Raw genomic sequence first — 27,912 nt, 5'->3', positions numbered from 1 at the left:
GTCTGTCTCTCTCTCTCTCTCTCTCTCTGTCTGTCTCTCTCTCCGGTCACCGGCTCCACACTCATCACAGTGTCAGTGTCTTCACTGAGCCTCACATCTGTGTCCGGCAGCTGCTACCATGACTCTGCTGTCCACAGAAAATACCGCAGTCTTCCTCAGACTGTTAATTTGATAGCGTGACATTAAAGCAGCTGGGAATGGAGGGTCGCGGGCAGGATGGGAGTCAGCTGGCCGAGGAGGAACTCCTGAACCTGGGGAAGGAGGATCTGATCCGGAGGCTGCGGAGGCTGGAGAGCCGCAACATGGAGCTGATGCTGGAACACGGACACTTGATGAAGGAGGTGAACCGGAGTCTGCAGGTCCACCTGCATGAGATCCGCAGCCTGAAAGAGGTCAACCAGAAACTTCAGGACGACAACCAGGAGCTGAGGGAGCTGTGCTGCTTCCTGGACGATGACCGACAGAAGGACAGAAAGGTGTCCCGGGAGTGGCAGCGCTTCGGCCGCTACACGGCTAGCGTCCTGTGGAAGGAACTGGGACTGTACCAACAGAAGCTGCGGGAGCTGGAGCTCAGTCAGGAGGCGCTGAGGGCGGAGAACGTGGAGCTGAAGGACATCGTCCTCATGCTGGATGAGGAGAGGAGCGGAGCCGGATCCCGGAACTCAATCGACAGCCAGTCCAGCCTGCAGGGCCGGCTGAGCGGCTCGGTGTCAGTTCGGGACGTCGGGGATGGAAGTAGCACGTCCAGTACCGGGAGCGCTGGTAGTCCAGACCATCAACCCCCCAACCAGTCACAGAAAACAGCATCTCTGAGAAGATCAATGGAAGATCTGTCTGCGGCGTACCTGCAAATAGGTGAGTCGTCCTCTCACTAATTCATTCATTCATTCATTCATTCATTCATCCATTAAGGTCACATTGCGCCCTGTTTTAAGGTCATGGTCCTAGTCATTTTGGTGGCCTTGGCAAGATTAAAGTTTGGGGTCCCCACTTTACCAAAATGATCACCATTATGATTTTAAAGCTGCTGCAGTGAAAAAACGTTTTTTAAAAATGTGAACAAATGTGGCTTACATAAAAAAAAAGTTAAATTAGTTGAAACTGCTGATTAAGTCAATCAGCTCCACACACAGTGTTTAGATCTCAACATTGATGTGCTGCACACAGGAAGTGATTTGTTTAGTGTCAAATCAAATGGAGGCTACAGAAACATGAGTTAGTAAATTGAGACTGCTGCAAATAGGTTGGAGTATGACTGAAAAAAAACATTAATCAAATTAATGTTTGTGTAAGCCTGGGTAATATGTCTTATAAATAATAATATCTACATTTTTCTTTTGATATGTTGCTTCTTAAAGGAGTGACAATACACTGTAAATACACTCTAATAAAATATCTATTGTTTATGATCATCTGTATTACATGATCTTAAAGTACACTTACTACCTTTCATTTCAGATAATAGCAGTTTTAGCTTTAGCTTTTTGATGTTAAATGAAAGATAGAAACAATGAAATTGACTTTAAATATAGTCAAATTTTGCTATAACACAAGTGTTATTAAGTGACTTTTCCTTTTAAATATTAAACTTAGAAAAAGTCATCACCGACACCTTATCACAATATGACAATATCCACACACATCTCGTCTCACTGAAAACACTGACATAAATGTTCAGTCAGGTCTGATCGTATTTCTTTACAGAGCCTGTTTTCAGATGAAGGAAGTTGTGTTTTTGCTAACGCCACAGTTGTGTAATGTCACTGCTTTCATGGGAGCTCAGCTCCCACTGGCTCCCATGCAACTTGAACCCTGCGTTGGATTATCTCTCACATATGAAACTCGTTTGTCCGCCCTTGATCCTATAATGTTAGTACTAATGACCTGTGGATGAAACTCAATAATCAACTATTTGAACGGAAAAAGTGTTGAGTCAAGTCAAATATTTGTTTCTTCCTTATATATCTGGCAATTTAAAAAAAATAAAAATAAAAAATTCTCCCATGAAAAAGGGCAGCTTTGTTGCCACTGCAACTTCTTTGTTACTTTCACCAAACAGGTTACAGTATGTGGATTTATCCTTAAATTTGTCCTGCTATTAGCAAATTCCTGCCTACAGTTTTTGATGGATTTTTTTGATGGGTAGGCGATCACTCAAGTATGTCCATTAAATTTTGATGATTACATTTTCAAGAAATCCCTAGCTCTTATAATGGGCAGAACTGTAAAATGGTATGTACTATATGCAGAATAAATATCTAATTGCAATTATTTTGACTGAAATTTTGATTGTGATATGAATCATGAAATGAGAGGGAATGGTAATTTTTACATACTTATTCGCACCTTCATTTGAATAACATTTTAAATGATTATTGTGTGATATTTGTGCAAATCTGTGAGAAACAAAGATTCTTTCTTCATTTTTTCTTCAGTCTGTAGAATATGATGTGTATGGGCCAGGACAATAATGAATCTAAAATGGTTATTTGACATTTTGCGCCGTCTGCGATTTGAAAATTGCAGTAGGCCATTTTGTGATTTTCATAAAATTTCGATTCATTGTTCAGCCCTAACAGACAAAAAGACACACACACACCACTAACCACCATTATTCAATGGTAAATGCTCTGTATTTATATAGCACTTTTGTAGTCCACTCAAAGCTGCTTCACACTACAAAGCACACATTGGCATGTCGACTAGCAGAGTCAGGAATCAAACCCACAACCTTCCAGTTGAAAGACCACTCTTTGAAATGTAAACTTTCAATGACTACATAGGCTGTAGCACTCACACCACATTATAGAGTAGTATATTGTTATTACGATGTCATGATTAAATATTGTGATGTAACTTTAAGATCATATCACCCACTCACTATCAGACTAGATCTAGCCTCTAGCCTCTAGCCTTTCTCAAAGTGTGAGTGACCCCAAGTGGTCTGCAAGGTGACAAGCAAGAAACATATGTTTTAAAATTTCAAATGTCACTGTTTTAATTTCAGTGTTTCTCAAACATATGCCTTCATATGTTGTTTTCAATATCAAAGTGAACTTGTATGTAAAATCAAAAAAAATAAAATTTTGTGGCATTGTCTGACTTGGTTTGCAATACTTGCTGACCGCAACCGTTCTGAGGCTATTTGGAGTTAGGTGGTCCGAGAGTGTTTTTTTTAGGGTCCTTTTTGAGAAACACTGGACTAGATGTTCACTGGCCCTCAGATCATTTGCGTTTGAGAGCCCTGGTGTTGGGCAGTTGGGCAATACCATCATGCAGAAAGGTGTTGGACATTACTCTGCATGTTGCCAGAATCACTTCCTGTTTTACGTCCCAAAATAACTTTTGTGTCTTGTGCACTTTGTGCAGGAGGAAGTTCAATGAGTTCAGATTTGTTTAGTGTGTAAAATTCAACATGACAGAAGCATGAGGTTGATTCCTGAAGACTCCAGTGTGATCTTAGAATGATTGTCCCTTTGGCCTTCTTGCTTACTTCTACTATTTAACTTGATTCATCTGTAGTCACCTTGCTGTCTCATCATCCTTTAACTTAATGGTGTACTGACTGGCCTAGCTCGGCTCAGCACAGATGGCCCCAGATGAATTAGTTCAGCTCATTACGGAGGAAGTCAGATCTAATGAGGATATAGCACTCCAGCACAATGACACTGAGGTGTCAGTCAACTGCAGCCACTCACAGATTAAGATCAGGATCATGTGCCACTGGTTAACACACTTCGGCCTGAAGCTAAAACCTGCTAACTGACTCATCAACAGTAAGATAATGTCTGAAAAATCTCACTGATTATTTTTTTGTTCTCACAGAGGAGGTCACTGTTGACAATTCAAACTTTGTATCTCAGTTCCCTGCAGGATTAAAAGGAGGTTGGCTAAACTTTTTTTGATAATGGTTTAAAGTTGCTGATGAGCTTGATTTTCTTGTTTTGTACCACATTTTTGCATTTCCGTAGATACATTACGAGGCAGGTAAAAATAAACCACTCAAAAGATGACTGATGAATCAAACTATTTTTTTAATATTGTGCATTGACCAATTACTCTGCCGACAACAGTTGATTTTGTTCTTAGAAAAAAATAATACATGCTGTGCTGACACTCATTTTAATATTCAGTTTATATATTATTTTATCTAAAATATTAGGTGCATTGCAGTAGAGACTACAAAATGCAGATTGGATAGACAGACTGCATGTTGTTCAGTGAGTGTTTATTAAAGTTGCAGTGTGTGATGCTTGGTGATTTTTGTCTTGTTGATGTCATTATTCTGTGTTTGGTCTTTTTGTAACATTATTTGTATGCTGCATGATGAGCAGTATAACTCAGAGGCAGAAAAAGTCCTGAAATATTCTAAAAAGTAAAAGTACCACTACTTTGATAACATTTTACAAGTAAAAGTACTGGCCTATGTTGTTCTTAGTACATACATACATAACCACCACATACACCACAACAAAATTAAGTAATACAAACAACCGAACAAATATATACAGAAAGTACCTAGCAGCGGCCTATTATGCGTAAGTGCAAGTGTGAGAGAAGTACATGATGATTAGTGCAGATTCAAATGTCTGATAGCTTCGCGGTAGGTGCTGTCACTGAAGCAAAATGTTTTACTTTTAATGCTTCTGTATCTCCTGCCTGGTGGGAGGAGATTAAAGAGGTGGTGTGCTGGGTGAGATTGGTCTGCTATAATTTTATTGGCCTTTCTGGTGAGTCTTGATGAGTAAAGTGGTGTGAGTAAGAAAGTCTGGCACAACCGATGATCTTAGAAGCTCGGCGCACAACCCTCGCCAGCCGAGTCTTATCTTGTGAGGTTGTGTGACCATACCAGACAAGCATGGAGAATGTGAGTATGCTTTCTACTGTAGACATATAGAAGTGGGTCATGGCTGGTCGACTGACCCTGAATTTTTGGAGCTGCCGCAGAAATTGGAGTCGCTGGTGGCACTTACTGATTATAAGACTGGTGTTGAGCTCATATGATAGGGATTGATGGATGTTGGTCCCAAAAACTCAACTGCTTCTCCATTGATGGAGAGAGGGAGGAGGGGGATGGTCTCCTTTCTGAAATCAACAACCAGCTCTTTAGATTTAGAGATGTGAAGTAAGAGGTTGTTGTTCTCACACCACCTTACTAGCTCCTCTACATCACTGCGGTAAACAGTTCCGATTTTAATGGTGATAAGACCTACCAGAGATGTGTCATCTGCAAACTTAAATAACAAAACAGAGTCAGAGTGTGAACGGCAAAAATGTGTATACTGTAGAGTACAGGAGGTGATAAAAAACGCAGCCCTGGGGCGCACCGATGTTCAGGGACCTAACCAGTGAGACATGGTTACCGATTTTTACCACCTGTTTTCTGTCACTTAGAAAGCTATAGATCCATTTGCATAGAGATGAGTTGACCCCAGTTCCTGTTACGTGTGTATGAGTTTTACAGGGACGATGGTGTTGAATGCGGAACTAAAATCCACAAAAAGAATACAGGCATATGTGGATCTGGATTCCAGGTGTTGGAGGATGGAGTGCACACAGAGGGACACTGCATCATCCACACTTCTGTTGGCTCTGTAGGCGAATTGGAATGCTGGACAGATGTTTGCATACCAGTCTCTCAAGAACCTTCATAATAACTGATATGATCACAGCTGACTTGAAACAAGCAGGCACGGTTGAGAGTTGAAGGGGCCAGTTCATTGGTCCGTAAGGGTGTGGGGTCAGATTTATTTTTCAAAGTATCCACAGCAACTGAAACAGAAATTGACTTCTTCACTTGGTTAGGACTGGAGGAATCACCAGGCTTTCTGTTTTTCATGGAGTTTATGGTCATTTCATGGCATCCCAAACCCCTAAGCTTAGTGCGGTAGTTGCCCATTTTGTACTTCATGCTGATTTTCCAACCATAGTATCCAGTAACAGAGCCCTGTTCCTGCATGGATATTTCAGGATTAAAGCTTCTGCAACATCATCTAATTGTGTAGAGGCAGGGTTTCCTGTTGTGTACTTCATTATATCAGAAGCCAAGGCCTGCAAAATGTCTTGACCTGACTTTGGGACTTGGGTTCAGCCGCTTGCCTTCAGCAATGAATTCCTGGTTCGCCTTGGACAGGTGCATCTCTACTTCATAGATGAATGGAGGAAGAGGGAAGCTGAGTGGCCAGCCTTGATATCTTAGGCATCTTAGACAAGGTTGAGCTGGAGGTTGAAGTTGAGGTGGTTGACTCTGGATGAAAGTATGTCAGTGTCTGCAGAGGAGTCATCCGCGCCATGAAAGGATGCATAAGGAGTATGGCTTGGTGCCTGTGTTGACTGCTCACTTGGTATAATCACTTTTACTGTTCCTTTGTCTAGGATATCTGCTGTTGAAGTCAGGTTCATAAACTGGTCAAATCACTGTCCAGGTACTGCAGTCTGAACTCTCCTTCAATTCCACACAGTTTTTGAATCTCAAATCTAAGATCTAAGAGCTTCACTAGTGTTTACAATACCTACTTTAAAATCTTGAAGAGAATATGGAGTGTGCTTTCTTTCTTTTGTGGGACTTGAAAGTACCATAAACATTTGTCTGGAAAGAGCAGCCATGAAACAAACAATTTACTGTTTCATGGTTCTTGAGATGATTATTGATATGACAAAAGGACCCCGTTTGTAGACTTCAGCTCGGCCTTCAATACAATCCTCCCCCTCATCCTGGAGCGCCAGCTATCCCTGCTGCAGGTACCAGTCTCCACATGCAAGTTGATCACCGACTTCCTCACCAACAGGTCCCAGCGGGTGAAGCTGGGGTCGCGCATATCCAGCTCCAGGCCCACCAACACAGGTTCTCCACAGGGCTGCATCCTTTCCCCCGCCCTGTTTTTAATTCACTTACACCAACAGCTGCACCTCTCTTCACCCTTCGGTCAAGCTCCTGAAGTTTGCAAACGACACCACCCTGGTTGGCCTCATCTCCAGGGGGGATGAATCTGCATACAGGAGGGCGATCGAGCAGCTACAGAGTTGGTGCAGCTGCAAAAACCTAGAGCTTAACGCTCTGAAGACAGTGTAAATAGTGGTGGACTTTAGGAGGAACGCAGCTCAGCTCCCTCCCATCATGCTGGGGGATACCCCAGTGGCCACTGTGGAGTCCTGCCTCTTCCCCGGGCTGACCATCTCCAGCGACCTGAAATGCAGCCAGAACACCATAGCCCTCACGAAAAAGGCCCACAAGCGGCTGTTCTTTCTTCGGCATGAAGGATGTTCCTTCCTCAGGTTCGTTTGGATCCTCGGTTGGAAAGAATGGAGGAGGCAATATTGAGTTTGAGCAAAGCAGTGCTTGTTTATTCTTGAGTTACAAATGGCACAAAGCACGAAGTGTAACCCGAGAGTCGCAGCTGGAGTCTGACTCGGGTCCGGAATTCTGTGTATATTATAGCTGTCCTAGGGGGTCGTCTGAGTCGTGTGAGTCATGTCCTTATAAGGAGTCGTTTTGTCTGTTCGGGCTGATCTGGCAGTCAGTCATGTGGTGTTATGCAAATCTTGTGGCACCAGTGTAGTGCAGTTAAAGCGTAGTTAAAGTTGTTTAAGGGAGTGAAAACAAGATATGAGACTGGTACATCTGGTAAACAAAATATGTAAGTCATGTCAGAGGAAAATACTGTCTTCAATTAATATGTAAGTCATGTCAGAGGAAAATACTGTCTTCAATTAATATGTAAGTCATGTCAGAGGAAAATACTGTCTTCAGGCATCTGAAGAAATTCAGGCTCAGTTTTACACTGCCATCATAGAATCCCTCATCACACAGTCTGTTATCACATGGTTCCCTGATCTGCTCCGCTGAGAGGGTGATTGGCACCCCCTTGCCCCCCCTAGAGTCCCTCCACAACACCAGGGCTGTGAGGAGGGCAAGAAAAATCATGGCAGACCCATCTCACCCAGGTTTTTCCCTCTTCACAATGCTCCCCTCTGGAAGAAGGGTTCGGCTCCCGAGGACCGTTAAATCTCGGCATCGCCACAGCTGCCAGGCTGCTGAATGACTCTCGGATATTTAGAATACACTGTTGCACTTGCACTTTGCTATTATTATTATTATTATTATTATTATTATTATTATTACTATTATATTATCTTTTTCAGCACCAATCAACTTCCATGCTTGCACTGTCGTCTTGTCATGTTTTCTTGTTTGTTGTTCCTTTGTTAGCCACACTCATGACTAGCTGCAAAAAATTCCTATTGTGTTTTACACTATATCGCAATAAACCTATCCTTGATCCTTGATCCTTGATCCATAGGAATGAACGGAGCCAAAGGGGCTCTATCCAGTTCTACTACTAATACATCCATGCGATGTACGTCAGAAATACGAGCGCTGTGTATCCACTCCGAGACCCCCCCCCCCACTGCTGTGCCTCTGGGGGTGTGGCTAGAGGAGGACGGTTGGTGACAAAAGCATGGGAAAGGGACCACAACATGGGAAGAGCCAGCTAATATGAAAATTCAAATTTAATGGGAGGTGTTTAGCCAGAGAAGGCAGTAAATTATGGAGGACCAAAAGGGACAAAATTAAATAAAAAAATACACCATTAAATCATTCATTAAACGTGTCATTAAATAATGAAATGTGTCTTTAATTAATTAAAGACATAGTAAATGCCCCCATTTTTAACACCCATTTTTAACACAAAATACGTAATTCAAATACTTTACACAATACTATCAAGAGTTGGACGTGGATCAGTGAATAATATTACTAGATAACTTTACTCTTTAATGTATACTGTATAGTCTAATCCATTTGTTATAATCTTAATAGTCTTTTCTATTTTATACATTATACTGTCTTTGCTGCTGCGTCACTGTGAATGTCCCCATTGTGGGACTAATAAAGGATTATTTCATCTCATCTTATAAAACAAACTTTTGCACAGGACATCACACAAATCACTCAGAAACAAGAGTGAACAAATAGAGATGTTATAATGCAAATAGCGGATCAACCTACAAGATCAATAATCAATAATGGGCCAATGTTGATTATTTAAAAATGGTAAAAATTGCCCTGATATACTGGTTAACTGGTCGACCTCTAAACTTAGACTCCTCACCAGGAATTAACGTTAACATCACCCTCATCTGCTCATTTCAGCCAAAAGTGCCACAAGCAGTTAAAACACTATCATATCTAAATGTATGTTAGTAGATTTATAATTAAGAGATATCAGTCAGTCATCATCTACCGCTTTATCCTCCACCAGAGGGTCGCGGGGGGTGCTGTGCCAATCTCAGCTACATCGGGCGATAGGCGGGGTACACCCTGGACAGTTCGCCAGTCCATCGCAGGGCCACACACACAGATAGAGACAAACCATTCACTCTCACACTCACTCCTATGGTCAATTTAGAGTGTCCAATTTACCTAATCCCCACATTGCATGTTTTTGGACTGTGGGAGGAAGCCGGAGAACCCTGAGAGAACCCACACACACACGGGGAGAACATGCAAACTCCATGCAGAAAGGCCCTTGTTCCAACCGGGGCTCGAACCCGGGTCTTAATTAAGGGAAGTCATTTTAAGAATTCATGTTCTTTGTACAACTTGAATGCATGGATCATTGTGATGTAGCAAAGTTTGTGGGTGAATAAAAAGGTGAGCTCAGTGTGTGTGAGAGACAGATTTACAGCTCGTGGGATAGAAGGGCAGTATTGTTATGATAATAAGGCAGCATGGGAAGGTCTTTGTCTGTGTGTTTGCAGCTATTAAAGCGTTGAACGCACCATGGGAGAGTTTCTACAAAGCATCTATCTGCTGTTGGAGAAGCTGCTGTTCACATAAGAATGATTACAGTTTTACTTACTTACTGACCCACTGATCCACAAAGCATATAAGTGATTCTATAATAATAATAATATTACTACTGATAAAGGACTTGGGTGTTTTCTCAAAAGCTTTCTGGCTTTAAGGAAAACTCTACTTAAAGGGGACATATTATGCAAAATCAACTTTTTAACCATTTTAATACTGATATTTGGGACTCTGGGGGCCCTACCAGTCGCCAAAGTGTGGAAAAACAATACTCAGTCATGTTTTCGTGGTTCCGCTTAGTGTAAGTATAGGCGATAAAACGCTCGATGTTGAATTCCCTGCGCTTATGACGTCAGCATGCGCATTTCACCGTGAATGTTACCGCCCCACCAGTACGTTTACTTCGCAAGCTCCACCTTAGCTCCACCTTGTCCCTGCCAGAGTGCAGGCGAGGGAGGAAGAGCGGTATTATGTCAACGTGGCGGGACAAGTGTGCTGTTGGTGGCTGCACAGTGGAGCACAGTGTTTTACAGAGGATTTTATATATGAAGCTAATGTGCCGGATAAAGTCAGCAATCGTGTGTTCGTGTGTTCGCACCACTTCACATCAGACTGCGGCCAGCGGTTGCCGTATTTAGTCAGGGGACGTATTTCACCGACGTACAAACACACAAATTGTTAAGAAAAGATCACATAGAGCTCATAACTGACCATTCTGACACGTCCTAATTAAACATATTTGTTCAGTACGTCCTCCATGACCGGAGCACAGACTCAGTCTGATACAATCACATAAAGCAGCTGTTTATGCAGCTCGCCGCTGACGATCAGCGGTGCTGCACTCTCTGTGCAGCGGTGCTACACTCTCTGTGTCACCGATAGCCTAAACTGCCGCTGGCGATCGCTGATCGGAAGCGGCGCGCTGAATAAACTGTATGTTGCTGTATCAGACCGGAGACTGTCTGATACAGCGGTGGCGCGTTACACGGTGATCGCCAGCTCGCCGGAGCACCGGAGGTGGTCAGCGGTGGTGAGGTCTCCGGAGCACAGTCTCCGATCTGATACAGCAACATACAGTTTATTCAGCGCGCCGCTGGCGATCAGCGGTGGCGCGTTACACGGTGATCGCCAGCTCGCCGGAGCACCGGAGCTGGTCAGCGGTGGTGAGGTCTCCGGTCTGATACAGCAACATACAGTTTATTCAGCGCGCCGCTGGCGATCAGCGGTGGCGATCAGCTGATCGCCAGCGGCAGTTTAGGCTATCGGTGAAACAGAGAGTGTAGCACCGCTGCACAGAGAGTGCAGCACCGCTGATCGTCAGCGGCGAGCTGCATAAACAGCTGCTTTATGTGATTGTATCAGACTGAGTCTGTGCTCCGGTCATGGAGGACGTACTGAACAAATATGTTTAATTAGGACGTGTCAGAATGGTCAGTTATGAGCTCTATGTGATCTTTTCTTAACAATGTGTGTGTTTGTACGTCGGTGAAATACGTCCCCTGACTAAATGCGGCGACCGCTGTTTGCAGTCTGATGTGAAGTGGTGCGAACACACGATCTGATACAGCAACATACAGTTTATTCAGCGCGCCGCTGGCGATCAGCGGTGGCGCGTTACACGGTGATCGCCACCGCTGATCGCCAGCTCGCCGGAGCACCGGAGCTGGTCAGCGGTGGTGAGGTCTCCGGAGCACAGTCTCCGGTCTGATACAGCAACATACAGTTTATTCAGCGCGCCGCTGGCGATCAGCGGTGGCGATCAGCGGTGCTGCACTCTCTGTGTCACCGCTGATCTTCTGTTCCTAAGTGTTTTTAACTGATTTACAGTTGGACAGTGTTCGGCTCGATCCTTATGTAGGACGTCTCTTCCTGTGACGGCACTCTCGCTGACATGTTGATATTGTCAGAGAGCTAGTGGAGGGAGGGGGAGACGAATAGAGCTGTAAAGAGGACAAATCAGAAACCCCCTGGAAGAAGTGGGTGTGTGTTTGCCTGTGTCTCATTTGCATATAAAGGGACCTTGCACGAAAACCGAGCGTTCTGAAAGGGGCGGGTTTAGCAGGGTTATTGAACTACTATGATTCTTCATCCTTATGGTATTTTGACCAAAGCATGTCACTGACATGTTCATTAGGACACCAGGGAACTATTTTAATGGGGGAAATAGGGTATAATATGTCCCCTTTAAGATACCCCTATGTGTCTGTCTGACCCCTCTAAAAATGAGGAGTTGAAGAGCAGAAATGAGAACAGACTCCTGCTGTGAGGCTTCAGTACCACTGATAGAGAAAGAGGGAAACTGAGAGCAGGACTGTAGCTAAACCAGCTCTGTGTTTGTGTAGAGTATGTCATTAAACTGCAAACAATACAATAAAAATGTGGCTTGTCTTTGTTTGTTAAACAAGTGATTTGATACTGGAGTGTATGCCTGCACGATTCTAGAAAAAATGTGAATCATGATTTTGTTTGCTTAGAATTGAGTTAGCAATTGTTTATTGCACTCATGAACAAAAGATTAGAAACATTCAATTAGGCATTCAAGTAAAGTGACAAACAGTGTGATTTCTTTAGGCCCTGAACATGGCCCTATAATAGGCTTATTGTTATTATTATCGTAGGGGGCTTAAGTGACATATGGCATGTTTCCACTAACTCGACTTGTGATGTCTTAACTATGGAAAATTTGTGACGCTGTCAGACTGCATTTTTACATGATTGGAAACCAAATTTTTATACACTTGGTGACTTCTTTATTCATTCAAATCAGTGCTGTTAGCTCACGGGGACAGGACTACTGGTCTACTGCTACCACTGTATGATGATAACAATGATGAAATCTGAAAAGTACTTTTCCTGAAAAAGCTCCATTGCTTTGGAAAAACATCCTAATTCTAGCTATTAGAGCTGCAGAAACACTATTTATCTCTAAAACATGTTGAAACACACAATTACTCAACAGCTTTTCCAGTTCAACCTCCACTATGTTTCTATTTATACTATATTGTTCAATATAATGTTTGTAAATGGAGGTATTTCAATTATTGATGTTTGTTGTGCAGTGCTTTGCAACTGTTGTTTTAGAAATCAGAATCAGCTTCAGTGGAAGGACACAGAGGAACTGAGACAGACAGGACAGTACTGTAACTGTATTTGTGCTGACTGACTGTAATGTAAGAATGTCCTCTTATCTCTTTTATTTGTCAGCACTCTGTCCTCATGTACAGTGTGTGTGTGTGTGTGTGTTTGTGTGTGTTCCAGTTTTTGCCCCGAGGTCAGCACTCTCTGTACCGGTGACTTTGAGACACAGTGTCAATCCTGTACAGCTGAATATTTGACTCCTCTGTCAAACAGCTCTCTCTCCATTTGTGCTGTTCTGCCCTAATTGTTTTACTCCGAATTCACAGTTAAATAACTGTAGTTGAAATCTTTATTATCTTTATTCATTTATTTATTTATTATTAATCTTTTTTAATACAGTACATTTCAACATTAAAGGGTAACTGAACTCTCTTTTTCTGATGCTAACTCCTCCCAATGCCTGGTTTTGAAAAATTTGTCAAGAAGAGGGAGAGTTTGGAGAAGTTGATTTCACACCTGACACAGCCACACCCCCAACGCCACACCCCCAACGTTTATAAAAAAGGGGAGGGGTCTTCATACTGGTTGGAAGCCAAGGACAAAAATGTATACACACACACATATATATATACATATATATATATATATATATATATATATATATATATATATATATATATATGTATAGATAGATAGATAGATAGATAGATGGATAGATATTCCAGAGGAGTCAGGCTCGACTTTAGACTCGATTTGACAAAATGTAAAGAGAATTGCAACTCGACTTGGACTTTAACATCAGCGACTCGTGACTTCACTTGGACTAGAGCCTTTTGACTTGCAAAGACTTGCAACTTTCCCCAAATCCCAAAGATTAAAAAGTATGTTGTTAAGGAGCGCACCAGGTTGTTTGTTTTGATCCGTCGACAATGCGGCACTTAGAAAAAAATGATAAGAACTACGAGGTGGTCAACAAACGCTGAATTGCAGTAAGCAAAACATGCGGGTCAAAGAAGTTTATACTAGAAAATATTTTTTGACAGTCAATGTGGCCGGTAATATTTCAAAATTCTGGCTGTACGTATTTAATGCCGGACATACAGTATCCTTAAATAGACACACGTAACAAGAAACACGCACATACGCGAGCACACACACAACACAGATAAACGGAGCTGTGGATGCCACTCTGGGAGGCATTTTCAAAAAATACCATATGGACGGACCGGCAAAAAAAGTATGCATATTCACCTAATAGAAATACCTTGGATGGCATCCTCCTGTCTGACACTGCTGTCAGAGTGTCCAGCCCCACCCCCACAACATCACTGGCCTTTCTGATTAGCTTGTTGAGTCTGTTGGCATCTGGTACTCTCAGTTTGCTGCCCCAGCACACAACATCAAACCCAGCCCTAATCGTGCCCGACCCCTAGACCTGGCTCCAGAAGGGCGCTGCACTCCCTTTCTTCGATTCATCATTGGAGGTCTTTGAACTGTTCTTTGTCCAGTCCCTCACCTAGGACCTGTTTGCCTTGGGTAACCCTACAGACAACTGAGCTGCTACAATCATTGGCACACGTAAACCCCTCCACCACGATAAAGTGGTGGCTCCAGGAGGGGGTGTTTTAATTCTGTTGGGGTTTTTTTTCTCTCTAATGTATTTGCTGCCACTGTGCAGCACTTTGAATTGCCTAGTATGGTTCTCAAACTGAAATTTTCACAGGAGGCAGATTTTTTCCCAATAAGATAATTTGCTCTCTCATAAATTAGTCCTTTATCCGTCCAGCAGAAACACCTTCTCTGCATTTAACCCATCCTCTACTAGAAACCTTCCTACATTCAAGAGCAGTGGGGAGCCACTGAAAAACACCTTGGGAGTAATGGGGACTTTGCTCAGGGTTACCCAGCCCCTTTTTTGACATGGTGAAGACTCAAACCTTCAAACCTCCAGTTACAAGCCATGTTCCCTTTCCACTTGGCCATGGGCTGTAATAGATTGAGAAGTTTACAAACTTCAGTTTCCTGTCAGAAAAAGTTGTCCAACAGTGACATAAAGCAGCAAATATATTAAGATATTTTAGACTTTATTATTTTTTATTAGGCAAGCCTTTTGTTAAGCGGCTTGAATTAGTGTTTCCTTCATGTCCTCACTAACAACCATGTTTTCATTCAGTACTATTGTAAGACAGTGAGACCACACCCTGTAGACAATAGACGAAACGTCATCACTCTGTATATTCTGCTCTTTGATTGAATTAATCAACTAGGTTCAAACCTCATCAGTGGGGACAGTCCCACCACTCTGTGTAAGTGTAAGTGTAAACATTGTCTTGTTTGAAGTGTGTCTCAGTGCAGGAAGTAGACAAGTCAAGGTGGCTCAATTGTCATGTGAAAAGACCCCATGGTGAGTAAAAGGTCCCCAGAAGGAAATAGCATTCCTGAGTAAATCACAATGGATATGTAAATGTAAAGTGTCTGTATTCTGGTGGGATATCTTGGATATAAGGGACAGAGCTCCCATTCACCTTTGAGTTGGACTGCTTAACAGAAGCTCCCACACATCAACTGTGTGTCATACAACTTCCTGGCTGTATTTTTCTACCACTGGACATTTCAATAAACTGGTATGTTAACCCTTCATTTCTAATATTGCCTTGTTGAGACTTTTGTTCTAAATAGTTAAGAATCTGTTATTGAAGATTTATTTAGTCTAGTTATATGGTGAGATTTAACACTCATACCCTCCACCTCTGAGTTGAATAGAAAAGATTGAGTATCATGTCCTGTAAACTGTTGTGTTACATTTATGACCTCTGAATACTTCAACCCAGGTGTCTCGGCTATTCTTCCATGTTCAACAAGGGCTATACCCTTCACCTCTGAGTTGAATAGAAAAGATTGAGTATTATGTCCTGTAAACTGTTGAGTTACATTTATGACCTCTGAATACTTCAACCTAGGCATTAGGGCTAATCTTCTATGTGAAAAAAGGTCACTGAGTGGTTTTTATAATATCAACCATCCCTGAACTAGACCAGTGTCAGATTTCTTGACAATAGGATTGAATTCTTAAAGGGTTTACATTTTAAATGATTGGTTAACTTTAATTCCCACAATATTTAAAAGTAAAGTTAATTGTTGTTTAAATGGAGTCAGATTGAATAAATATTTACTATACTTTACTTTACTTTGGAAAACCTCTTGCTAACGCCGGAAAGACAGAATACTTCTTGGGGAGAGATTGTTACTTGGTAGTAGATATTTCCTCCCCTACAGTTTGGTGACCCTGACGTGATCTCGCGATTGCAGCAAGCAAAAGGCGAGCGAAGTCAACTCCGGCGGATCGAACAATGAGGTGTGATTTCCTCTGTGTCTTCCTACAGCTTCTGTGGTGAGTACAAACTTACAGCTCTCATAAAGATTAAGGGAAAGTTTAAATTCACATAACATATAGACACATAGTATAGAACGGATCGACATATCCACTGATAGATCGGAGACCGTAGAAATCCGATGGGGGGAAAGGTATCAACACACAACTCACTAGGACAGGGATGTTCGAGTGTAGAGATAGATGAGCAATTAATGGACACAGTTGGTTTGCAAGTCTATGAGACGTTAGTTCGTCTGCACAAACGTGGCGTAAGTTTGCAATGGAAAAACAGTGAAATTCTTCACTGGTATTCCACAAAAGGTGTCACACTACAATCTAAAAATAAATTTCACGATCTCCCTGTAGCGATTATGTATTTGCTTAGACGCAATGATTTAAACTCGATAGCTGAGGGAGAACGTACTTTGGAGAACATCCAAAGTTTAGAAAGACTGCGATCAGAAGAGTTAAAAAACCTGAGAACACAAATTGATGCATTCCAGTATGATAAAGTCAATTGGGCAAGACAAACCAAAACAATGGATGCAGAAATTAAGCGATTGAAACAAAAACTAAACTCAGGAAAGCGCTACACTTCCCAACTGGAAGATTACTGTGGTGAGGCTGGCTTTCCAGTAGCAGCTATTAAAGAGGCTGCCATTAGCTTTAAAAGCCTAGACAACCACAATCAGGAGAACAGTGAAGATGAGGACATAACTCTCATTACCAGGTGCCCTGTAACTCAGGATGACACCGACAATGAGATAGAACCAGAGTCCGTCTCTCAATTAAAACACCGAAGCCAAAATCGAATGGACACTCGTCTCAAAACAGGCACAATTCCCAGAAAATCTGTGAAAATATCTGTTGTAAAAACAGTAAGAGACGCAAATAATGATGTCACTACCATTACCCGAGCATTATCATGTGATGAAACGTCAAAACACAGAGAAGTAATCGGCATCATGCCTCGCCGCGGCCCGTTTCAAACTTACTGGGACAAACTAATGCTTCAGGCTTCTGTGTACAATCTGGAGCCCCGAGATGTGTGGCAAATAGTCTTGCTTACCATTCCAGAAGAGCTACACTCTAAAATCCCTCAAGAACTCCGATCTGGAACAATTCTTGAGAGACAGCTCGGAGAATCTAATGACGACATTTACAGTCGTATAAAAGAAGTCTTAATTCAGATGAGAGGACCACCACAGGCCGAGTGGCACAGAATCCTCGAAATTCACCAATCAAATACTGAAACCTTTGAGGCATTTGCAGAGCGTATGTGGGTAACCTTTAGAGAATACAGTGGGGCAGAGGATTGCAACCGTAACCATGAAATCCTCTTACAATTGCTGCGCAATAATGCTGGACCACACGTTCAGAATGCGTTAGCTATGGGCGGAGACCCACCTCATAACACATTCAACGCATTCGTTGAATGGGCCACAAAAATAGAGCAGAGATCAAAAACCCTAAAAATGCACACCGTAGCCGCAACTCAATGGGTAGCTGAGGGAGACAATAATGTCATCATTTGTGACTATTGTCATCGTCCGGGCCATAAAAGAGAACGTTGTTTCAAATTACATGGTGCCCCACAGTCAAAATTTAAATTCAGGAAAACAACTGGTAAATCTCCGCAAGACCATTCAAAAACCAATACCGTGAGAGACACAGAAACTACTAACATCAGGGACACAGATGTGAGTGGCCTTTACTTAGACATCCTCGCTGCTCTCGAACAAATAAAGGAACAAAAATAGGGACGCGTGGCCTCCATTGGGAGCATTGTTTCCAGCGGTAACCGTGTAAAAGTAAAATCTAATCTTGGAGGCCGATTAGTAGACATTTTGATTGACACCGGTGCCGCTTGCTCCTGCACAAACATCCCACTACCCCTGACAAATGAGACCATTCAAATCAAGGGAATAGGTGACACTTTAATGACAGCGATCCTTACAAAACCAGTCCGACTTGATTTAGGTGTGATAGTGTTAACAGAGCCGTTCTGGTATTTACCTGTTAACAGCGAGGGTACAGTCTTAGAGATGGACATAATGGAAAAGCATGGCTTTGTCATCCACTGTTTAGAAAAACAGATTGAGGTTATCACAGACAAATCTTCCAAGAAAAAATCTGTCAGAAACTGTGAAAGCATTATGTCCATCACCACCCATGACCCAGTACAACAGCTCATCAATAAACACAGTGATGCATGGGCCAATCATGATCATGATTGTGGCATCATTGATTTTGAAGTGAGTATTGAGGGAACCCCGCCTCGACCACAAAAACAATTCAAAATCAAACCAGAAGCAGAAGCCGCTGTACTTGACATTGTTAAAGAGCTTGAAGTTACAGGGATAGTCAGACAATGTAGTTCAGCTGCCAACTCCCCATGTTTGCCAGTACCGAAGGCATCTGGAAACTGGAGACTTTGTATTGATTATCAACACTTAAACAAAGCTCTTCCAAAAGCAACACCTATTGTAGCCAACCCAGCAACAATACTGACTAAATTACCTGATAATGCAGCTTTGTTTTCTGTCCTTGACATCAACAATGGCTTCTGGTCTATCAAGGTTAATCCAAAAGACCAGCGGAAACTTGCCTTCACTTTTAACCACACCCAGTTCACCTGGCAACGGATGCCACAGGGCCTACACATCAGTCCGGGTGCATTTCACAAAGCCGTATCAGACATTCTTAGTCCACATGCCAACACAGGGGAAGTAGTAAGCTACGTGGACGACATTCTGATTAAACAACAATTCTGGTGGCCAGCAATGACTGAAGATGTTGACAGCTGGTGTGCCTCTGGCCTTGTGTGTGCTGCCTACAATCAAGGGAAACCTGGCCACACTAAATTGTGCAGACCTAATCCACCCAACGGTCTGGGGGAAGCACTACAGATGGATTTCATTGGTTCACTTCCCAGTGCCAAGGGGGGGTACTGCTATTGTCTCATCATAATTGACAAAGTCTCAAAGTGGGTTGATGCCATCCCCACTCACAACAACACGGCAAGAACAGTAGCACAGGTTTAGCGAACCAAATCATCCCCCTGTTTGGACCACCTCTGCAAATCACATCTGACCAAGGCGGCCATTTCAAAGGTCAGGTAATGAAAGACATGTGCAACATGTTGAACATCAAACCACGATCTAATGTTTTTACGAGTAAATCGTACAATCAAAGAAAACATTGCAAAACAAAGAACACAGCACAAGAACCAATGGATTGACGCATTACCCACAGTTGGTGGGTAAGTTGGTATCACATGACCCAGTGTAAATTGTTTAAAGGTACACTTAATCAATAATCATATCTGCTTTTCTTTGCTCTTTGGATCTCCATAGATGGGTCATGTCGGAAAAAATGAAAGATATCAATTATTCATAACTGTTGTCTTCCTAAATGATGTATGCTGATAATGAATGTATTGGATGTATTGGGTTCTTTGTCACTTTTCCACTTATTCACCCAGAACAGATTTATCCAAATTCCACCACCATACGCTCAATAGGCAGTGTGGTGAAGAATCAGGTGATTAAATGGGACCACATCATGGGGTATATGACATTAAGAAACACTGAGACCTTGTTTACTTCCCGCACATGTTGTCATGAAACTTCCAGCTATGCACTTGCAACACCCTGAAGCCTTTCTCACAGAATGATTCCAAGCTCATCAGCGTCCAGTCTCTACATGGATACTCGGACGCCATTCAGGTGCCACATACACAGTGGCGTGTTACCAATGAAATTAACTCTTTTCCTATGAGGGTTTGACCTGTCCAGCAAATCACAGTTTCTGCCTAGAAGTTACTGAGGACTTTTCCATGGGTCAAATCAACATTTTTCGGCAGAGTACCAAAAAGTACCCCTGGACTTAGACATCTCTCCCTGGTGGGAGGACAATTTCTGTGGAGGAGGCACCCAGGTACAGGCCAACCTGGCCAAGAAGACAGTGGAAATGCTGTCCAGCTCATCTACACACTCTGCCCTGGTACTCAGCCCCCTGCAACTGCCAGATCTGCAAAGACTGAAATGATGGAATTATGGGTGTGGTTATGAACTGTCAATTTTCTGTTTGACCCCTATCGTTTTGTTCCACATGCCTCTCAGGGGCCAAAGGGGGGAAACTGTAAGACAGTGAGACCACACCCTGTAGACAATAGACGAAACGTCATCACTCTGTATATTCTGCTCTTTGATTGAATTAATCAACTAGGTTCAAACCTCATCAGTGGGGACAGTCCCACCACTCTGTGTAAGTGTAAGTGTAAACATTGTCTTGTTTGAAGTGTGTCTCAGTGCAGGAAGTAGACAAGTCAAGGTGGCTCAATTGTCATGTGAAAAGACCCCATGGTGAGTAAAAGGTCCCCAGAAGGAAATAGCATTCCTGAGTAAATCACAATGGATATGTAAATGTAAAGTGTCTGTATTCTGGTGGGATATCTTGGATATAAGGGACAGAGCTCCCATTCACCTTTGAGTTGGACTGCTTAACAGAAGCTCCCACACATCAACTGTGTGTCATACAACTTCCTGGCTGTATTTTTCTACCACTGGACATTTCAATAAACTGGTATGTTAACCCTTCATTTCTAATATTGCCTTGTTGAGACTTTTGTTCTAAATAGTTAAGAATCTGTTATTGAAGATTTATTTAGTCTAGTTATATGGTGAGATTTAACACTCATACCCTCCACCTCTGAGTTGAATAGAAAAGATTGAGTATCATGTCCTGTAAACTGTTGTGTTACATTTATGACCTCTGAATACTTCAACCCAGGTGTCTCGGCTATTCTTCCATGTTCAACAAGGGCTATACCCTTCACCTCTGAGTTGAATAGAAAAGATTGAGTATTATGTCCTGTAAACTGTTGAGTTACATTTATGACCTCTGAATACTTCAACCTAGGCATTAGGGCTAATCTTCTATGTGAAAAAAGGTCACTGAGTGGTTTTTATAATATCAACCATCCCTGAACTATAGACCAGTGTCAGATTTCTTGACAATAGGATTGAATTCTTAAAGGGTTTACATTTTAAATGATTGGTTAACTTTAATTCCCACAATATTTAAAAGTAAAGTTAATTGTTGTTTAAATGGAGTCAGATTGAATAAATATTTACTATACTTTACTTTACTTTGGAAAACCTCTTGCTAACGCCGGAAAGACAGAATACTTCTTGGGGAGAGATTGTTACTTGGTAGTAGATATTTCCTCCCCTACACTATTTACTATTAAATTTGTCATGCACAGTTCTAAGTCCATGCAAACATAATTGCTGAGAGTGTGCCTGCCTGCCTGTCTCCTGCAGTTCAGGGAGCTTGCACCCCCTACAGGATGTCATGTTCCAGTACCTCATACAACCACATTTTTATGAACCTGAACTGTCCTTTAAAGGCTTTTAACGCAGTATAAAAGTTCTTCATAATACATCAGCACAGCCCATAAGGAATTCATTGTAATTGATTCTATATATAATTTGGATTGACATTGGCTCAGTCCAAGATGTCCTTAGAACTGACTTTAGTTTGTTTTGTTTTGTTTTTTGTTTTGTTTATTCTGTGTAAGATGCATCATCTGGCTACATCACACAGCTGGAGAACAAGGTGAGGATACTGGAGGGTGAAAATCAATGGCTGCTGTCACAGGTAAGTGTACACAGCACAAATTGTTTGTATCATCCTCATCATTATCATCACGTGAAACCTAAAGTTCACCAGAGTGAGGCATACAGGACATAATTGGTACTGTTGGTTAGATATTTAGTCCATTGGATATGACACTCCAACCAGCAGTCCAGCTAACTCTATCTGTCACTACTGGTCATAACATGATTCAGCACCAAAACAAGTAAGATAAGACCAGGGGCCTGTTTCAGAAAGAAGGTTCAACAAACTCTGAGTTGAAACCTTAACTCTAGGTTGACCAACTCTGAGCTGTCAAACTCTGAGTTTGCGGTTTCAAAACAGCTGAACAGCAGTAGTTCAATCAACTCTGAGTATGTTCACTCTGAGTTAAGCGTGTGCGTTGGGAATGAAAAAAGCTACGATTCACCATGGCAACGGGTAAACAAAGAGCACAGCCTCCATTTTAATCCAGTTGAGCAGAAATATTAAACACATGCCAATGATCATGACATTTATTGTGAAAAACAGGAGTAAAGAGAGGAGTCAATAAATGAACATTCAGAAAGTCACTTCTAAACTACAGTGAAGTTAAAGCGTTTCCAGCTGCATCAGAAATATTCACATCAGCTATAATCTCCATCATGGTGTGATCTATGACAGGAACATTTCACAACCTGACACATGATGTCTACAGTACCAGAGAGTGTCTACAGTGATGATAAGCCTACAGTAACACACGGTAACACAATCTGACACAGGCTTAATGTGCACACAGTCACAGTGTTGGTGTGAACTATGGTGGAGCCAGCCCTCTCAGCCCCCTTAATGAGACATGAGCTACCCTGGAAACATGATTTGTGAGATTTTGGGGGGGGTCTCTAAAATGTTGGCAAAATATTGTTTATTGATTGATTTGATTAAGATTTGATGCGCGTGTGGAGGTTAGATTTGTGCTGACGTAACACAAGTAGACGTACAGACTTGTAATGATGGATGTGTTGAGTTGAGTATGTACTTTCTTTGTCGTGGAGATGCAATCTAAACCGTGTAATCTAAACCCCCCCCCCCCCATATATGTGAGCCCCCCCCCGGAACCTGCAGTAGAGTTCACACACTGGAAGTAACATCTGATAGGGATTTCGATGTTTGGAAAGACGTAAATGTCATTAATTTGGCAGGTGAATGCGCTCTGATACTTGTTTTGATCTCGACTGTATGAATGAGGAAATGAGACGAGTGTTAGACAGCTGCTCAGGCTTAGCAGGAGGAGGAGACGGACAGAAACTCAGGGTTTGTTGTAGAAAACCTGCCAGCGAGCAGGTTAGGTTCATGGAGTATGTTGCCGGGGTAACTGACTCAGCGTTAAGCTGAACTGGCTTTGTGAAACCGAAAAACCAGAGTTTCCCTCATCTCAGGGTTAACTAACTCAGAGTTTTCACTAAACCTGTTTTCTGAAACCGGCCCCAGTTTGCTGTGGTCCATAGACTCAACTTTGAGAAAAGACTGCTGTATCTACAGAAGCAAGTGATACATGGAAAATGACTTTGGTACATAGTGGTATACAGTTGCTTCTATCCCAGAACACAACAATCACATTCAATTCAATTCAATTGTTGTGTGGGTATTGTTTCTATATGATCATTTATTGCCAACAGTAGTTACAGTTGGAAATTCAAGGAACAGAACATCTAACAATAAAGCAGATTATCATAAGAATATACTGTATGTACCCACTATTGATTAAATATAAACACTTTATTCTTCAAAGCAGAAACTGTGAACAGTATGAAGTTCTCAATGAGCTTTAACTGAGTCAAGTCTGTTATGATTATCTTTTATTAACAAGCCTAAAATGTATCATAAACTTCATAGACCACCCTATACTCTGACATGTTCAGCTGTGTGTGGTGACAGTAGATAGTGGACACAAGTGTCTTTGGTCATTTTGAACAGCACTCCTGAATTCCTTTTCCACTCTGCAGCCTCACAGCAACAATGGACCTCAGTAGTTCTCGATGTAGCTGTACTTTTTCTTCTCTTTCACCTCTGTGACAATAACCATCAGATCTCTCGTGTAAGTAACTTTGGTACATTGAATAGAAATATGTAATTTTTACTATTACTGGCATTTGAACAACGTTTTAGTGAAGAAAATGCAGTACTTGTTTTGTGCAGTCAATACTATTATAACCTACTGTACTAAATGTTTATCTGATGATGATAACGTTAGTAGAGAAATTAATAATAAAAACAACAAACTGAATAACCAAACCAAACTCAAGTGAGTAACAAGCTGGTGTTATATAAGTAAATGTGACCATCAGAATATCCCACCACCTTAACCTAAAGTCTGTCATTCTTTACCAAAAGCAGTGACGGCAAGATTATATTTTACGGTACTCACAAGACAAAAAATAAAAATAATATACTGTGAGCTGTGAATATCACTGAATATCACCGGAAACAGCCACTCTTCTCTGCCAGTGTTTACCAAGTTACATTTTCTTACCTAAACCAAAACAAACACACTATCAACCAGGTGGAATTTGGATGGTCAGCTCTGATACAACACCAGCTAGTAAAGTTTGCATGTACTCGGCGACCATCTTCAGTTTCATCAACTGAAAACCTTCACAAAGTTAATTCTTGTTTTGTCTCTTGTTTGAATAGACTCTCTTTTTCCTTCCTTGGCTTCTTCTGAAAGTATCCACTTTGGTTTTGTTGGCTCTGCCATGGCGTTCTCCTTCTTTACATACTGTGTACTGTAAAGTGGAATGCACGCGCATGCACACTGGGACCCGTGACGCATCCTGGATGAGAGGCTGAAGAAACAGCCAAAGTAGGAAAAGTACCAACGCTGTTTAAACGATCATCTCCAGTCCATAAAACAGTCAAATTATTATCAACAGCTTATAATGGAAACTTATGAAGAGATGAAGCACTTCATACATAAAAATATGATACAGGCGATTTTAATAAGATGAGAGAAAAGGTCTGGCTGAACTGGGGACTGACTGAATGCATGAGTAGCACACTTATTTAAGCAAAGTAACCGTGGCCACGAAATAAGTATAATGTGCGCACAAAATACTAATTAATAATATCATCATTCCTGGACAGTTGGGTAAGCAAATCGAGGGCACCCTCTCTAAGGTCAAAGCTAGAGGCAGTAGAGTGGCTAAAGCTACATGGTGGACAGAGACAGCGTGATAGAGTTTTATTTTAGGCTGGGAATGAGCTACAAAGACATTCTGAAAAATCCTGTCATTGCAAGGAACCATTATTACCGAGAGGCATTTAAACAGAATATTGAGAGGCAGGTTTCTTTACCGGTGCAGGTACGACTTGGACTAGATTTCATTGTTGACCAACTTCAAGGCCCTGGAAAGGAGCACGGTTACCAGTGGACGTATACAAAGTGTAAACAACACAGTATCAGAAAAGAAGACGTAAGAAACCTCCTGTCTCTACTGGACCCCATTGGTTCCCAAGTTCGCCAGACCAGACGTTTTTAAAAAAAATTTTATTATCTTTCTGTAATTATTTTTTGTAAGGTGACCTTGAGAGTCCTGAAAGGCGCCTATGAATAAAATGCATTATTATTATGTAATCTTAGAGATTTAAGTCACTGTGCGTTTTTTATTTAATAGAATAGAATAGAATAGCCTTTATTGTCATTGTATAACATACCACAAAATTAGAGTGCAACTCCTTTGGGGCAAAGAACATTAACAATTTAACAATAATAATAAAAAAATAAAAAATATTTAAGACACTTAGAACACTGAAAAATGTGTGCGATGTATTGATTCTTTAGACTGTTGTGAAAATTAGACACATCACAATGCAATTTGAGCTACTTTTATTTGCTTAACACAAACTTTTGTATTTCTCACCCACTGCAAAGGCAGAGAATAAAGAGTACTGCATTTCACTTATTATAGACCCTAATCACTGTTTGCCAGCTGTGATTTAATCGTTCTTGTTTGTTCAACAGGAGGTAATAAATGACATCCAGGGGGTTTGGAATGCTCACCGTATAAGACCCTCCATAAACACCAACGTGCCCAGTGGGATACCTAATGTCATGTACATCATGTACCTCATCTTTGGGGTGCAGAAGACTGTCTTGTTCCGCTGACTGAAGATGTGACCTCATGTAAAGACAGCTGCACATTTGTCAGTTCAGTCCCATGTGATGTGGACATGTTTGATTTGTGCATAATAGTAATGGAGGAATCGAGCTCGGAGTTCCTATCTACCATGTTCCAGGCACTTGATTTATATTCATCTGAGGGACACGGTTCGTCCAGTAATTTGAGGAAATTTAAATGGACCAAACATACAAATCATGTAGTACATTGGGTACTTTAGTGCATGTTTGCTTAATGTACATATTACTTTTCATGTCTGTGTGATTATCTTGTATTCTTGTTTAAACCAAAATAATGAGAAAAGACTGTATAACTTATCGTTTTCATAAATATAATGTTATAATCAATTAGACAAGAAGACCAAGTAAGCTACTATATAGTGTTTATGTGTGCATCATTATGATGGTTGTATCATCAATGCTCCGTATGTTTCCTGAGCCTCTGTTTTAAATGGTGAAAGAGATTAAAACAATCTAATATTTCATAAAGAATTGTGTCTTCCAAATCACAGCACATTTATATCACTTGAAAGTGAGGTGTAAATTAACTGGGTGGTGTCATTAAAAATGGTCAAGTGTTCAGATGTATTGAATGTAACAGAGAGGACATCACCATTTTGTACAAACTTGAATGGTTTATTCAAGTCAGTCTTTTTCAAAATACACCATAGTAAAAAACAGAACAGGTTGTATTTTGTACATAACAGGATAAGAATAGTTTTCAAACCTCCTGTAGCCAGCATCATACTGATAGTGTTACAGTGATTTAAACTTCTTTAAAGTGTAAACAACTCCTGTAAACAACTCACTGAAAATATCAGCTCACATTCTTGTTTCTACTGGGGTTGCTACAAACAACTGTAATATTAAAGGCGACATAGACCGAAAGCTCCAATTAACGCTGCTTTTGTGTGTGTATCTGTGTCTTTACCTCGTTTATGAAACCCTAAAGTTTCAGAACAAACAGTTCAGCCACTGCTGAGAAAATAGGGTTTTATTGTTTTCCTGTTCTCTGCAAAGCGGAAAGGCACTTCCGTTTGCTGATGATGTCTAATCAATTGGATTTTGGTATTTGAAGTGGAGTGGTGTACTTATTCCTAGTCAGTGTACCTGCTGTAGACAGCGCTCAGCACTCTCCAAGTTTGTAGAACTGTAACTGTACGCTATATTTGGAATAATTTCAGCTTATCACTTGCTCATAAAGTAGTAATTTCTCTTGGCACTAACCGGAGCAATACAGTGTGCAGCAGGCACAGTTGCACTTTAGGTGTAGGAATACTGGAGTTCTATGGTGTCAAAAGAAACGGCTGTTTTCCCACCAGGTGAAGCACTGAAAATATTCCAGATATAGTGTACAGGTAACCTTGTCATGCACCGTCAGTTATGTTAGTTAGTTTTAGTTCAGAGTCACTTCCTGTTTTATTTTGTGTTAGTTACTTTCAGTTCAGGGTCACTTCCTGTTTTATTTTGTGTTAGTTAGTTTTAGTTCAGTGTCACTTCCTGTTTTGTTTTGGTAAGGGGTTTATCTACTTCCTGTGAGCACCTTGTCTGTCTTGTTCTGTGTCTTGCCTGATTCCCTGATTGTTTTCACCTGGTGCTTATTACCTTCACTCCCTACATATACTCCCCTCTCCCACTTTCAGTTGCCAGTGCGTCTTATGTATGTTGTCAGCGGCCGTGCCATGCCACGTTTCGAACCAAGGAAGAGATCTTTTGAAGTCATAGTCAAGCTACGGTTTTGTTGTTTTCTCAAGTTTGAGATCTAGTTTAGCTTAGCGATTAGCCTTTGTCAGAGCTGTCTAGCTCACCTTTTGTTTGTTGATTTAAAGAGTCAATAAAGCTCTTTTAAACCTT

General features: G+C 41.5%; 1 protein-coding gene and 1 long non-coding RNA gene across 6 annotated transcripts; both read left to right on the top strand.

Moving 5' to 3' along the window:
* Nucleotides 1-14: 14 nt before the first annotated feature.
* LOC131444705 (coiled-coil domain-containing protein 85C-A-like) lies at nt 15-27,912 on the top strand. Of its 5 annotated transcripts, XR_009233762.1 has the most exons (5): nt 17-855; nt 21,847-21,926; nt 23,888-23,979; nt 24,576-24,744; nt 25,903-27,912. XR_009233762.1 is itself a non-coding variant. In XM_058615280.1 (3 exons), the coding sequence occupies exons 1-3, from the start codon at nt 198-200 to the stop codon at nt 23,912-23,914; spliced, it is 765 nt and encodes a 254-aa protein (XP_058471263.1). In that variant the 5' UTR covers nt 17-197; the 3' UTR covers nt 23,915-27,912. The 5 variants fall into 5 exon arrangements, 1 of the variants encoding a protein (XP_058471263.1); XR_009233764.1 differs by having other exon boundaries at nt 15-855; nt 21,847-21,884; nt 24,576-27,912; XR_009233763.1 differs by lacking the exon at nt 24,576-24,744 and having other exon boundaries at nt 16-855.
* Nucleotides 15,762-19,643, top strand: LOC131444706 (uncharacterized). Its single transcript, XR_009233765.1, has 2 exons — nt 15,762-16,280; nt 18,842-19,643. It is a non-coding gene; the product is annotated as an uncharacterized LOC131444706 (long non-coding RNA).

The sequence above is a fragment of the Solea solea genome, chromosome 18 (genome assembly GCF_958295425.1).
Source record: "Solea solea chromosome 18, fSolSol10.1, whole genome shotgun sequence".
In the NCBI taxonomy this organism is placed as follows: Eukaryota; Metazoa; Chordata; class Actinopteri; order Pleuronectiformes; family Soleidae; genus Solea; species Solea solea.
The sequence above is the reverse complement of the archived record's forward strand: the minus strand, read 5'-3'. Positions and strand labels throughout refer to the sequence as shown.